Source organism: Scomber japonicus, chromosome 12 (genome assembly GCF_027409825.1).
Source record: "Scomber japonicus isolate fScoJap1 chromosome 12, fScoJap1.pri, whole genome shotgun sequence".
Lineage (NCBI taxonomy): Eukaryota > Metazoa > Chordata > Actinopteri > Scombriformes > Scombridae > Scomber > Scomber japonicus.
The window spans coordinates 17,434,811-17,449,324 of NC_070589.1; the positions used below are offsets into that span (position 1 = coordinate 17,434,811).

At 36.9% G+C, this 14,514-nt stretch overlaps 1 protein-coding gene across 1 annotated transcript in view; it reads right to left on the bottom strand.

Moving 5' to 3' along the window:
* Positions 1–11,748: 11,748 nt before the first annotated feature.
* Positions 11,749–14,514, bottom strand: part of tnr (tenascin R (restrictin, janusin)) — a 126,455-nt gene continuing 123,689 nt past the window's right edge. The window contains exons 29-30 of the mRNA XM_053330721.1: positions 14,122–14,285; positions 11,749–11,868 (exon numbers count right to left, since the gene is read on the bottom strand). Coding sequence (XP_053186696.1) covers positions 11,749–11,868; positions 14,122–14,285 — 284 coding nt within the window. The remainder of the gene's footprint in view (positions 11,869–14,121; positions 14,286–14,514) is intronic.

Below are 14,514 nucleotides of genomic sequence, written 5' to 3' on the forward strand. Positions count from 1 at the left end.
AGCAAAGCATTGCATATCCATGGAGGGAGTTGTCAGGTGAGTGGTACGAGAGGCAGAGAGGACAGAGAGGACATAGAGTGAGCTATGCTCTTACAAAACTGACTATACCAGACTCACAGCCCTATTATTTCTCAGCCTACTGTAGGATAGTGCTAGTAGATTAATGAACTCAATTTAATTAATTAACTATAGATTAATTAACATGAGTTAGGGAGTGGTTGTGACCTAAATCTGCGGTATCATAAAAATAAAAAATTTAAATAAAAAAATTCTATCAAATCATACTATAGGCCTACCTGTACTATGGCATCAGGTGGACCTGTTGTCATACTGGAGAGCCCATGCATAGTGACAGTGTCTTGGGGCCAGTTACACCAACAGGACTTACACTTGGTCTTGAACTATGTCAGTTGTAACTCAGCGTTCTATGTCCAACCTAATAATACACCTGTTGCACTATCTAGGCTTAAGCTTTCTTCCTGCTAAGACCCAGCATAAATCTTACACCTAGTCAGGAACAGGCGCAAGGTTCAAATTTAGGCCGTTTCTATAGTAACAACTTTAAACGATGAGGCTTGACATTGATCAACATTATAACGACAACAGGCGCATCTTGTTTATCGACTTAAGAACAAGCAGGCTCTTAGATAGGAGAGAGTTATTAGGGACAGAAGCAATCCATTGGACACAGTGATGAAGAGCTGATTTTGGAGGTTTCTGTAGGAGAGATCTATTTGAACTGTCACCGGACTTCCAGTTTGTGTCAGATGACAAACCAAGATTGTCACCCATGCTGCTAAATAAAGTTGAAAAATAAAGATCATTCAATCAACTAAAAAAGAAGGTTACCAATAAAGCAAACAAGAAAATGAATGGATTAAAGTCCTAAAATTGGTATATATCTTGGTCAGTTCTGCTTTGTGCCTTGGTCTGTCCTGATCAATGTGTCCATGGATTGTGTCAGAAAGAGTAGAGGGTGAAAGAGGAAATGACTATCCATTATGCTTTGCTGTGAGCGTTTTCTTGTGCTGGCTGTAGAGCTTTATTCATTTTCTTATCTTAATGTCTGTGAAATTGCCTTTTCCATGAACCACCATAACGTTGCCACAAATTATGATGATTAGCTACATATTAGAATGACTGTGGGAGATTGTTAACAACGTATTCTCACAATGCACACTGCTAGGCAATAGCCATAGTCATGTCGAAGCGCGTCACTAAGACTGGGCATATTTAAGACTAGCTTAAGTTTGATTGGTGTAACCTACATAAAGTCCATTCTAAAGACTGGTCTTAATGAAGACTGACTCAGCAGTTAGGACCAGGCTTAGCAAAGACCACTTGGTGCAACCCATCCTTGGACATCAGAATTTCCAGTGTTAGTAGGAGACTGTCATAGTAGCAGTTATCCTCACTTTTCAGTACGTCCAATGCCACAGTGAGCAGTTTAATGACTGTGCTGTATTGCTTAAGGAATTGATATTCCTGTTCAGTGATGGCAGAGAGTGTTCAACTCAGGAATTGGAATGAGTTTACTTTTACACATATCCTCAACAAGCTCAGAGGCCATGGTAGAGTGGCTGGTCTCAGTTTAAAGTAGCACTTTTGTGGACTGATTTGGACTTGTTGTTCATTGTCAGCCATTTGTCCACATGACTACTTAAAATTAGGTTTAATGTGTGATGCACATTTCAAGTGGGGGGAGGGTTCTCCTTCTGGGTCAGTGGAGAGCACTTCTCCAATGTGAATGTCACATCTTGATCTTCATCCTCTCCACGTTAAAATCTGATGCCATAGGCTCACAAATCTTGAACCTCTTGATAAAATTTTATCCATTGTCTGTTACAGTTTTGGTGATCTTGCGTGACAGTCCATAAGTTGAATAAACCTGTTCAATCATCCTTTAACTCTTTTGCAGGCAATTACAGTTTTCTCATCATAGAAATTGTGTGGATTGGAGCACTTTGGTAGCCAAGTGGTTACCGCGCATACCACAGAATCGCAGTGTCCCTGGTTCATCCCCCCCTCTCTTGTGTGGATTAATCCAGTGGGCAGTCATTCATAGAAAGCTGTTATTGTGGCTGTAGTCCAAATGTCAGAATATCTTGCAAAGATTTTCCTGTCTGATGGCACCGGCCATTTCCTTTTATCTGTTTTTTGCCGAAAGACAGTTATTCTACTGACGGCAACATTTCCTTTATTATGTGCAATGCTACAAACTTGTTCATCTCTGCTTTAGGTGTGTTTTAGCATGTTGCTGCGTGTTTGGAGAGATTTGATGTTCACAGTAGTGCATGGTTGTTTCTCACCTGGGCAGATTTAACATTTTACTGTCACATTCTTATCATTTTGTGTACCTAATTTAAACAAATGTGCATGTCTCCACCCCTTAAAAGTTGTGGACTGCTCTGTCATATTTGTCCTGTTTTCTGCACAAACTCTAGCCAAAGTCACTAGAGGTCAGGCAATTGTTGTGCAACCATGCATTAAAAGGCTTTTTTTTCTATCTGCCAATTATGCAGAACATGCTTGATGCAACCAATGACTTAACAGTTTGGTAAATAACTGTAATGCAACTGTAATGTAACTGTAATGTGATGTAACTGTAATGTGAACTATAACACATTATCAGCAGCACTGCTCTTTAACTGCTGTATCTGTAATTCAAGGAATAAATTACAGATACAGCAGTCAGTCTCACTGTTTTTTCTAGGATAACCTCACTGTCCATGTCAATGCATATCTACATGTACTGTACAGGCTCTCTTATCCAAGAGGTAATTGCATGAATGTGATGCATTTAGTGCCTGCTTTATGGGTACAGTTTGTGGATGAATAAAGCCTAAGAAGCTGCTGAAACTAAGGACTTATTTAGAGGGGAAATCAATCTAAAATATAGAGCAGTGAAGGGCATTGGTCTCATTAAGCAGTATTCAGGCTTCACAGTCGCCACGCATGCATTCATTCAATAATTGCTAGTGTTCAAGAGTGCTGAAAACCTTAATGAATGGTTAGATAGATCATTCTGATAACAGGCGTTTTTCTCCCATTAGAACAGACAAACAAAAAAAACAGCACAAGTGGTGGACTGTGATGCTCAATCAGGACACCGGTACTTACCTCCCGTTCCACTCAGCTGAGGTCTTCAAATCTTCACACCTCCCTTGTATCTGTGATCTGTAAGGCCCTGTGCAGGATGAAGCTTTGAGCATCAATAAATGCCCGATGAAAATCAACCTTTTCACTGACTGGTCCCCCAATTAAGCGCTGGTGTTTACAGTGCTATCACAGAGAGTCTAACTGGGAGATCTGGGTTGCACTTCCCTCTTATTCAGATGCCTGCCAGGGCCTGTTAACTGTCTGGGTTCAGTGAGATGTAAAGGACTCTAGGAGCGCTTGGGAGACTGGGAACAACTCACAACGCCACTTTTCATCAGCTTCATCCACTGCACTGCCTCTGTGGACGTGGAGACATTAGTGGGTGGGTGGGAGAGAGAGGATAAGAGGAAGAAGATGGCACAAAGACAGAAACTGATGTCCTATGTTTACTTGACCATGCAATACATTTATCCATTCAAATATGTCAAGAATATCTGATCTCTTTAATACAGAGGGGGAAACATTTTTAAAGTTTGACAGTCTCCTATTTGATATTTGTCTGGTCAACTGAATGTTCTGTCAAATTCATATTTTTGGATCAATCAATCACTCAGTCAATCTTTATTTATATAGCGCCAAATCACAACATAAGTCATCTCAAGGCACTTTACACATTTCTGCAGATTTTGAGATTTTGCAGAAAAACAACCATGAGCCTCTGTAGACTTCACTCAAATACACCACAAAATCCTGGGATTTAGCTGACCTCACAGGATTCAACAAATCATCCTATATTTGGGACACTGATGCTCAATAGGCATCCTGATACAGACATACACTGATAACTTGTACAGCTAGAGGCTTTAACACTAGAACAGTCCTGCTCTTTACCAACCATAGAATGTCTCATTTACATGATTTTCCCCAAAACAGCTGTTGTAACTCAACTTTAATGCTAATATTCAAGTATGATAATGGTGATATATTCTATCAGGTTAAGTTTTTCACATGATGGACTCTAGATGTCAAAGGCTCTTGTAACCCTGAATTGTTGATTTATAACTCGATTCATTCACGCTAAGCTGTGATTAATGAGCCAGCCTTGTGCTCTTGGAATACTATTCTTAAATAACACATCTTTGCTCTCTTTAGGCTTCCATCAGTCACTGTGTTAGACTCAAAACTGTTTCTGGACAACTTAAATGTGACACAACTACAGTATGATAATGCTGTTATTCTATTGCAAAAACTGATAATGGGCAGTGGAAATACACATTTTAATGTACCATAATCATGTAGCTTAATTACAGTCAATAAATTAGTAAAGTAATGTGAAATAATGAATGCTAACCAATGTATAAAAGTTTCAGTTACTCAAAGTGTGAGGTGGGACTCAGTGGAGTCTCAGTGGAGGCTCAGTCAATGGAAATGAAAAAATATTACATAAATTATTACAGTAGTTATCAAAAGGAGATCACATACAAGTAGCCTAAATGTGTGTGATTTAGTTAAAGACATAGTTCAGAGATTAATTTCAGAGAGATATTTGAGGGAGTTTTACTGTTTTTTCCACTTTCCCGGAGTCAAAAACAAATAAATTCCTTCAGACAGACTTTTCTATGTATTTGGTGTAATCTGAAATAATGTCAAATACCATTATTAGGCTCAAAATAGATTCAAATAACATAATTGTAGGCAACTGGGAATTGAGCTAAACAAACATGCAAGTACTGTAAGGGGGGTCCATATATTGAGGGGAGACCCACAGTCTCAGACTTTGAAAAACACTATCCTAAACTTTCAACAGAAATAATCTAAATTGTGCATTTACTAGCTTTGAGGTGCTATGGTCAAAACTAGGGCCCAAAATAACAATTGATGAAAAATAAATGAATTTGATTTTGGGCTTTTGATTAGGAATACTACGTATCAACAGTGAATGACAATAATAATGATAACTTATCAGTTTGAACAACTATTTTTTATGCAATAGCAATAAAAGTCTGTCATTGGTTGGAGGCTAAGTTAGGCACAGTTTGAACTCGTGGCTTGCAAAATGTTAATAATGAATATATGATAAAGTTACAGGAAACGTGGTGAACACCATCATCTGACAGGGTAAAGCAGAGATAAGCTGATAGAGGTTTTGAGGCCACAAAGTTTCTGTTCAACAAAATCTACATTAATGAGTAATCAAAAATAACCCAACATCATCAAATTTCCTTTTTTTTCTTTCCACAAAAAACAAGAACATGACTGACAGGAAACCTCAGTCAGCTGTGAACATTTTGCTTGATCCAGCAGTGCATGTTGAGTGTTTCGTTTTGATAAATACTGAACATGAGCTATTTCTGACCTTTAATGCTGTGTTGCTCATTTATTTGTGTCTAAGTCTAATGTATTCATAAACCTCACACATGCTCATTATTTACCAAGTTAGTTTTTGCTGACCAGACACTTGAATGGATAATTAATGGATAATTAAAACTTGCAGTAATTACACAATGAATCCTAAAACTGCTGAAATGAGGAGTTTTGATTATCTGCGATTGTGATCAAATCTGTGGCTGTTACAATATAATGCAGGCGTGTGTGCATGTATGCGTGTGAGTGTTTGTGTAGTTCATATTTTTTTCTGTGTGGGTGAACATGCTCAAAACTGTGTTTATATTCACAACAGTCATGGGTAGTATATCTTATTTTTAATAAGACCAGATGATTAAAAACATACGTTTTGTAGCTGAGAAACTGAAAACATCAAGGTGAGTACAGTACCTAGTCATTTTTTGACTTGGTTATTAGCTGTAAAGTGATATAGATCCATTGAATAACTTTCTTAGCAACATCTGACAATTTTAAGTTAAGACTTGATCAAGTGCCAACCTCCAGGCCTGAAAAATGAAGCCAAACTGGAAGTTCCACAAACTGCAGTTCCTTGTATGGCCTCTTGAGGCTGGCTCCAAATGTGAGTCAATCCCCATAGACCGAGATGTTAAAATGTCCAACATGTTTGCAGCCTGGTACAAAAAATGTTCTCTATAACTGATGTCCCCATTACACAGTATTGGATGTGAATTTTTATATCACACTCCTGTTTAAATCTTATATTAAGGCTTAAAGTTATGCATAATTAAGGCCATGGCAGCTTTGAGTGACAAGTGGGTGCTGTCACAGGCAAGTTGCTACCACTGCGACAATGTTGTTTAGGTAGGTAGCAACCATGGCGTGAACTCCAGATCCAGAGAGTATAGGCATAGCCATAGCTGTTGCTATTTCAGTCTGTTTTCAGTTCATCAAAGTTAATTACAACATTTTGTTTGCTTAAAAAATGTTCAGCATTTGGTTGTTGTCAAAGACAGGAGTTTAATGTTAATTTTATTCTGTAAAGACGTTTCATTTTGATGGTTTTAAAGCCTGCTTTTCATCAGCAAAAATTATTATTTGCATTATCACTGTTAACCATAGACTGTAAATGCACAAGCTAACCAAGCAGCAAGTATTTGGGTCGGAACCACCCCCTCGTCCAAATATGCTCACTTCTGCCTCCAAAAATCCAAAATGGCAACAGTCAAAATTCAAACTTTAGGCTACAAAATGGAGATCACAAATCAATTGGTGACATCAAAGTGGTTAGTACATCTAGTAGTTATTAGATTTTAGTCTAGGCACTTGACTTGACCTTTTCTTTCTTTGCTTGTTACTTGTGGTTTCCATTTGGTGTTCTACTGTTAGCTCCAACCTTTAATCAGATCTTTTATCTCCTCTCCAGAAGCCCCAACTGACATGTTAGTTTTCCTGTATCCAGGTTACAGCTTACCAAGGTGGTAATTATTCTTACTACTAGGTTAACAGTAACCGTCTGAGGCTAAATGTGTTGCTAATACAACAATAATGCTAAAAGTAACTCTTCATTTTCTTAATTTCCATCTGGTGCCACTATGAGGTTTTAATGAGGTTGAGTGTGGCTTTAAATAAAATGTCTCAGCCATGAAATTTGGTACAAACTGTCATTTTTTCCGGATCAAATGTAGCTAATCACTTTCACTTTTCATTTAGCTTTGTCAGGTCTTAATCTCATTATTCAATCAAATTAGCTAGTTAACTTAAGTTTATGGTAAAATACTTGCAATATACCTCTGTTACAATGAAGCCTTATTACAATTCCTTTGGTGTAACTGTTGCTTGCTGTATATTGAAGGCAAAAGATAAAAGAGTTGAATTACAGTTGCAGTAATACATAAAAGCCCAGACCTTGTGGCAGATTAGCCTTAAACTAAATTGCATTTCCTTACCTCATCTTTAGTAATGTTACCTTCACGAAAATCAAATTATGTTCTTTTGGATGGTCTATCAACTGCTTGACGATTAATGTAGAATGACTGTTTAGCTTGGTGTACTACAGATGTGGTTTCATGTCCATGTACCCCCACTATGTCTCAGTGTGAGAATAAATTAGAGCCAAACCAAACTGGCCAGCCTTTATAAGTCCACCTTTAACTGTTCTCTTGTAAGTGCTGCTGGCCTTACTTCACTTTTTAATAGCCTCCAATTAGAGGTGAAGATACTGTGAAAAGTTTATGGCATGAACTCAAGTCGGCTCTTGGTAGTTCATTATTTCACAGGAGTGGAAACGGTGTATCCAGAGTTCAAGTTCTTTTAAGGAAAACATGACTCCAAATATGAAGAAAAAAAGTTTTTCTCATAAAAAATGATTTCCATGGACATTAAAGATTAGTGGAAAACAGTTCATCTTAAATTATATTAGCTGTATGTATTTTGTAATTAACAAACACACAAAACAAAAAGAGTAACCATAAGACACCAAATCAGACTATTTTAATATTTTATTAATATGTAGAAAATGTATTAAAAAAGGAACTATATAGTACATGTTTAAGTCAAACTAGAGCTGAATTCGACAGTAATATCCAAGGTTATCCAACAATAAATCTTTTGTTTCAGCATACAGTATAGGAGCTTTTCAACAGTCGAGATCACATTTTGTCAACATTTACATTTTCATGGCGAGATTTCAAATCAATGCAGTTACAGTTTGTGGCTTATAATAACAAATACCACCAAACATAATAATAATAATAATAATAATAATAATAATAATAATAATAATAATATCAATAATAATAATAATAATAATAATAATAATGAACTTTATTATATAAAAATTGTTGTTTATATTTTAACTTTATTAATTGTATTAAACGTGGTGGTTATATAATTCAGTGAACTTGTAAAAGCAAACCCATGAAAAAAACATTTTCTTTTTCATTCTATAGAGGACATTGTGTCGTTTTTAACTATAACTTTTTACAATCAGACAAAGAGTAATCTTAAAATAAATATTGAAATAAATAAGGGGAACAGGAGATTTTCTGTACTGTAAGAAGCTCAGTGGAAACAAAAAGTGATACAGTGTGAGTGTTTTAGTTTTAGGTTTAAATAATGGAGGGGATGCTCTTTTCAAACATGATGTCATTCAGCAGATTGAAGGGATGGAATAGTGTATTATATATCTTCTAGATGATGGAAAATTGAACAGAATGTCTTTATAACTTATATCCCCCTCCTCTCCAAAAAAGACTTGATCAGCGTGTTTGTAATAAGCAAAACTAACTACTGATCTTTCTTGATGGTACGAGGAAACAATAGGTAATCAGGTAAGAAATAATTCAGCATCTCTGTGTAATTTCATTGTTTCCAAGTGGGGGTTATAGTTATATTTTCTCAATTTCTAAATGATTTGTTTACCTGCAAGCTCTGAACTAGGAGTGATGTTGGTGATAAATTTTTAATTACAATAATTGGTGTAATGAATGTAAATGTTGGTCCCAAGTAATAAATGAACTTTTCAAATAAATGAAAATGGAAATTAAATTGATTATTAACCCTTAATAGAGGGGCATGGTTGAGGCTTTACTACAACCAACTGATTTAAACAACTGTTTTTCACTAGTTGCCAACTGAAGCTGATGATGGTGACTGAAAATATGTAAACTTTAAGAGCAGATTTAAGAGCACCTTATAGTTTGCTGTGAGATAAATCCATCATAATACAAATAATATTCTGTTCTTTCTATGCAAAGCTTCATGACCTTTGTTCCTTGTACAAATATATGCACTGAGGCAAACTTCATCCAAGTGGTTAACGAAATAAGTTCATAGAGGATTCCCTACTCTACTGTATATCACTACAGGAGATGGATTTCATGAGAGACTCTGAAACAGTGACTTTGACACTTAAACATAAACGAGATCTGGAAAAGGTCAGCTTTTGAAACAGTTGTATTATATATATTTTCAATTTTTATTTAACCTTTGAAGGCTTTGAAGGTTTCTGGGACAGCTTAGCGGCCTGATAACGTTATCTACATCTTCTACTTTATAAACCATTTCAGAAGTGACTTTTACCCAGATCAGCAAACAAACTCATCACAAATGAAATTAAAAACATATTCCTATGACATTTGTTATTTACTATGATTGAAATTTAGTCAGCATGCAGTAGGCTCCATCTGCCCTTTAACACAACACTGGTTAGAAATACAGAGGTTAGACTGGAGTTGTTCCAGAGGACTTTTCAATGAGTTTGCATTTAAAGGGGGAACACAACAAAAAGACACATTATCTTCAACTCTATATCTACACGAGTATATTAGTAGTTTATAGAGGGGAGAGTTGCTATTGTGTCCGAGTCTAAAAAGGACAAAAAAACACAAATGAAAAATATACAGTCATATGATACAAGCCTGATTTGCTGCTTTGCTTTTCAGTGAGAAAACAGGACTGACAGAAATACAGAAGAATGACATTTCCAGCTGTTTCTTAGGGGAACAAAAACATCTGTATTTTTTAAATACTGAAAATATTTGAGACCAAATGTTGCTTGCAGCGATGGTAACATCCAGATCTGCCGATTGTGTTGGATAATAAATTTAGTTTTTATTGATAGTATGAGGCCAAGTTGGAGATTTAGCCAGTTGTGTGTTTGTGTTTGCCTCAAACTCCACAGAGATCACTTTCTTCCCACAGAGAAGGGCAGGGGAAAAAAAGTTCCCAGAAAAACCGCAGCCAACTAACTGGCACTGAATGCTTTGTGCGACAGTGTGAACACAAAATGCTTGGTGGACATGCTGCAGATTATGCCCACCCCACTAAAAGAATATATTCTCTGCCATGTTTGCAGATTTTGTCGTTTCGCCGGGGAGCTTAAATGGTGAAGCGAGTAAAAGAAGGGCACAGAAGAAGAACTTGGCTTCACTCCACCTACTGTTCTGCTTTCTTTGCTACGTTCCTTTGAACTGGTAGTGGGGCAGTGGACAAGCTGAAATCTGCACTATGCCCACCCTGATGTTCTTTTGCATAGAATTTAGTGTTCACATTACATAAAATAACACCTGGCGATATGATTACCATAAAATTCCCTGAAAAGTGAGAATCTATTAATACAGGAAAAAAAAGCTGCATCAGTGACTTTGGTGAGAGAACTGACTGGCATCTTTCCAAACAGCAGGCTGAATCTTTATTATGCAAATCTTTGGTAAAATGTTATATCTATCAGCACCATCTCTGCAAGCAACAACTGCATCTATACAGTTATTGTCATTTGCTTGAAAATAATTTCCAGATAATGAAAAAATGCCCATTAACAACTATAGAATTAACTGAATTACATGAACAACAATAGCTTTGCTGTGTTCCCACTCGTAGTGCAAATACTGTCTCAGTGTGGCTACCAATAACAATCAAGTTTAATAGTGATGTTTAACTTTATTCTGCTTTAATACTTAACAGATATTGTAAAGTGTAACACATACAGAGAGAAATATAAAATTAAAATAAATAAAATAGATGGTAATGAAGCCGTTGCTAGTGCAATGCTTTATGAATGTCTTCTGATTTTGACTTGTGTGTCTGTTTTGCGTCCAGTATTTGTCATTACGTTTTTATGTTTACATGAACGTAATATAGGCTCAACACCAAGGCATCAAATCATATTAAATAGATGGACTTTTGTCACAATATCAGTTATAAAAATATATATATCTTACAGTTAAGGGTTTTAAGGGCATATACAGTATATTTTTTGTTAAAAGTGTTATTGTTTGTAACGGTTAAAATAGCGCTAGCTCTCGTACTCTTGAGGGCATTTCTGAGCAGATTTCCTTGTATCCTGGGGAAAGGCAAATCATAGACTTAAAGGAAGAAAACAGCTTCTTTGTTTGCCTTTCCTTTTTTTAATTACAGCAAATAGAACCATTGTCATTCAAAGTATTTAATAAATTACATACAGTGTCTTCTATCATCTGGGTAGAAGTACAGGAGGGAAAAACAGCTAAAGCTGGGTGGGCAGGAGCAGAGAAAAACAGAGTTCGAACGTTGTTTTAGCTTTGCTGCTATCCATTTAGGATCAAATCCATGGTTATAACAGCTTTTCAATGTTGGTAGTATGCTAATAATATGTTGTATTGTTACAAATTAATATTAATAAAATATTAGTAGCTTTTTGTCATAACCTCAATCCTTTTTGCAGCCTTGCAATGTCAGCGAGGCACACAGATAGCAGAAAATCATCACCAAAAATTGTCCGAACTCTATTTATCTATGACTCTGGGCAGGGCAGAGGCGGTTTGTTTATACAGGGACAGACCGCCTCCTCTTGCTGCTGATGCTACGGAAGTTGAACGGCCTCATCTTCATCTCCACAAAGGGAATAGAGAACTCGTGGCCTTTCCAGTGGTACCAGTTAATACCCTGTAAGAGTGAAAGTGTGAATTCAGAGGCTGCTTGAATTAACAGGGCTTTTTAGGCACGGAAAGAAAAGAGTTAAAACATGACATACAAACATAAAACATGTAAAGTAATGCAAGTTATGGGACAAAATGTCAAAAATCAAATCAAGTTTTACAGGGGCATTTTGAAAATATGAATGTAAATTTAAAAAAATGAATGGAGCAAACAGACAAAAAGTAAATCAATTAAAAGAAAACCCTAAATGAAATAAAAGCAATGCAATCAAGAATAAAAAATTTTTTTTATACAAGTGTGTTTTGAGGAATAATTTAAAATGTGGCATTGATTTAACACATCTGACCACCTCAAGCGAAGTGTCCCAAAGTCTGTTCTAATGACAGCAAATTCACAGTCGCCTTTTAGCCATGACTTTAAAATGATAACAGAGTTTTGCCAGAGGCAGGGTCTTTGGTCATAAGGGGAAAGCAGCTCTAAGATATAAGGAGGTGCCTGTAGCCAATGTAAATAAGGTAGAACAGATGTAACATGGTCACATTTTTGGAACCAGTTAAAAGCTGAGCTGCAGAATTTTGTATGAGGTGGAGGCAATGGAGAGACTTTTAGGAGAGACATGTGTTCCAGTAGTTGATGAGTGGCTAAAGACACAAACGATTAGATTTTGGAGATACTGGAAAAAATTTGGATTGGACAACCTTTTTGTACATGGAGTTCTAGTTTAAGATTGGAGTTGAATATTACACCAACATTTCTGGGAGAGGTATTTAAAATGGAAGCCAGTGGACCACAGAGTTTTACAATCTGAGCCCTAATGTGGTGGTGGTGGTGGGGTGACATCAGATTTGCTGTCACTGAGCTAGAGAAAGTTGTCAGACATCCACTTTAAATGTCTGCTACAACATGGTGCTGAAGTCTGATCAAAGGGTGGACTGAAGATGGAAATATATTTTCACTAAAGCGTTTTTGAAATTTCAATTGGTAAGAGCATTCAAAGCAGGAGGGCAGGCGTCCTGACTTAAGTGCACAATAATGAACTTAGTGCAATTATAGTCTCACTCCAGTCTTGTTAATCCCTGTCACCACCAGGACTCTCCCATTTGCAGTTTTCCACTAAGAGGCTAATTCTCTCTGCGTGTCTTTCTGCCTGTCCATTTCTGCTCCCACCTGGTCTTGTTTCAAGTCATCAAAAGATGGTGAGAAAGGTGCAGAGAAGAGCGAGAGAAGCAGCGATGTTCCAAAGCCTTTGTAGTTCAGCCTAATCACAGCTCCACACAACACCTCATTCTTTTTTCTCAAACCATTACAAGCTGAGAGAGGGAACAACATCACAAATGAGCTCTAAAAACTCCCTACCTATACAGAGTGAAAATAACAACCAAATCCATTTGAACTTGAGAATGGACTACCAGGTTTTTATTATTTTATATGTGTTTGCTTGTTTAATGTCTTGGATAAATTCTGGCCCTTTCCCTTCAAAATATTTCAATAGTTTCACCTCATTGGTGAGATAAACTACATGCTTCTGAAACTGCATCATCTTCCACAGATGGTAAATTAAATTTGGACATAATAAGTCCTTGAAAGTTTGACCTTTCATTACAGCTCCTCCATCAGGCCAATCAGTGTGATAAGTATATGAAGATGGATGTCTGTACCAAGTTTCATGTCATTTAATTTATAAATTATTAGCCTTCAAAGAATTTGAAATCTTAACCTTTAATCAGGTTATCATTATTAGGCTGGTTTATGTGATTGCCAAAATGTCACATTTTTTGAAATGACTCAATTCACCCAAACTACATAAAAACATATTTCCTCATTTATTTCTGGTTTTATCTAACCACGCAGATAGTGTATCCGTCCAGGTTTTGAGACATCTGACTCTAACACTCTGCCAGCAGCCCAGAAACAATGGAGGTAAATGGAATTTATATTTTAAACATTCTACACTGACCTCTCTTTACAGACATCCCCATTATTAGGGATAATCCACAGAAGCTGCTGTTAATAGTCTTCATTGGAACTACATTCTAACAAGGTGATAGTTCAACTGAAAACTATTGAAAAAGACAGAAAAGAACATATTTTTATAATGGCATTTTTGAGATCCTGAGAGCACCAGTGGATTAATTCACCTTCACTGTTTTGTGGTGGGAGCTGAAATCTCAAAGAATGACATCTCACCACCTGAACAAATTAAACTCTATTAGTTCCTCATATTCATTCCTCAATACTTTTATTACCCAGGTGACTGACCTGACTGTGTCTGGACTCGCCGTATTTGCCGTTGAGGTTGGCCCGGTGGCAGTTCTTGTACCACCAGGCTCCTTTGTAGGACAAGGCACAGTTAGTGACAGCAATGTCATTGTCTCTGTCTTTTGTAGAGAAGGGCCGGCCCTGGTGGTAGCTCAGAGAGTCACCTGGGATCAGAGGACAGAGAAAATATTAAACATCAGCTGGTATCAGGTAATACCGTCATATGGACGCAGTGAATAATGGCATGATGAGGGGGGCATAAACGACGAGGAACGCAGGAGGAAGATGGTGAAATATAGAGGGAGGGAGGGGAGAAAAGTCCTGCCTCAAGCTCTCTGAATTTATTTAGGCAGAGAGGATTATAATTATAAACATGAGGGGATGACAGGTAAT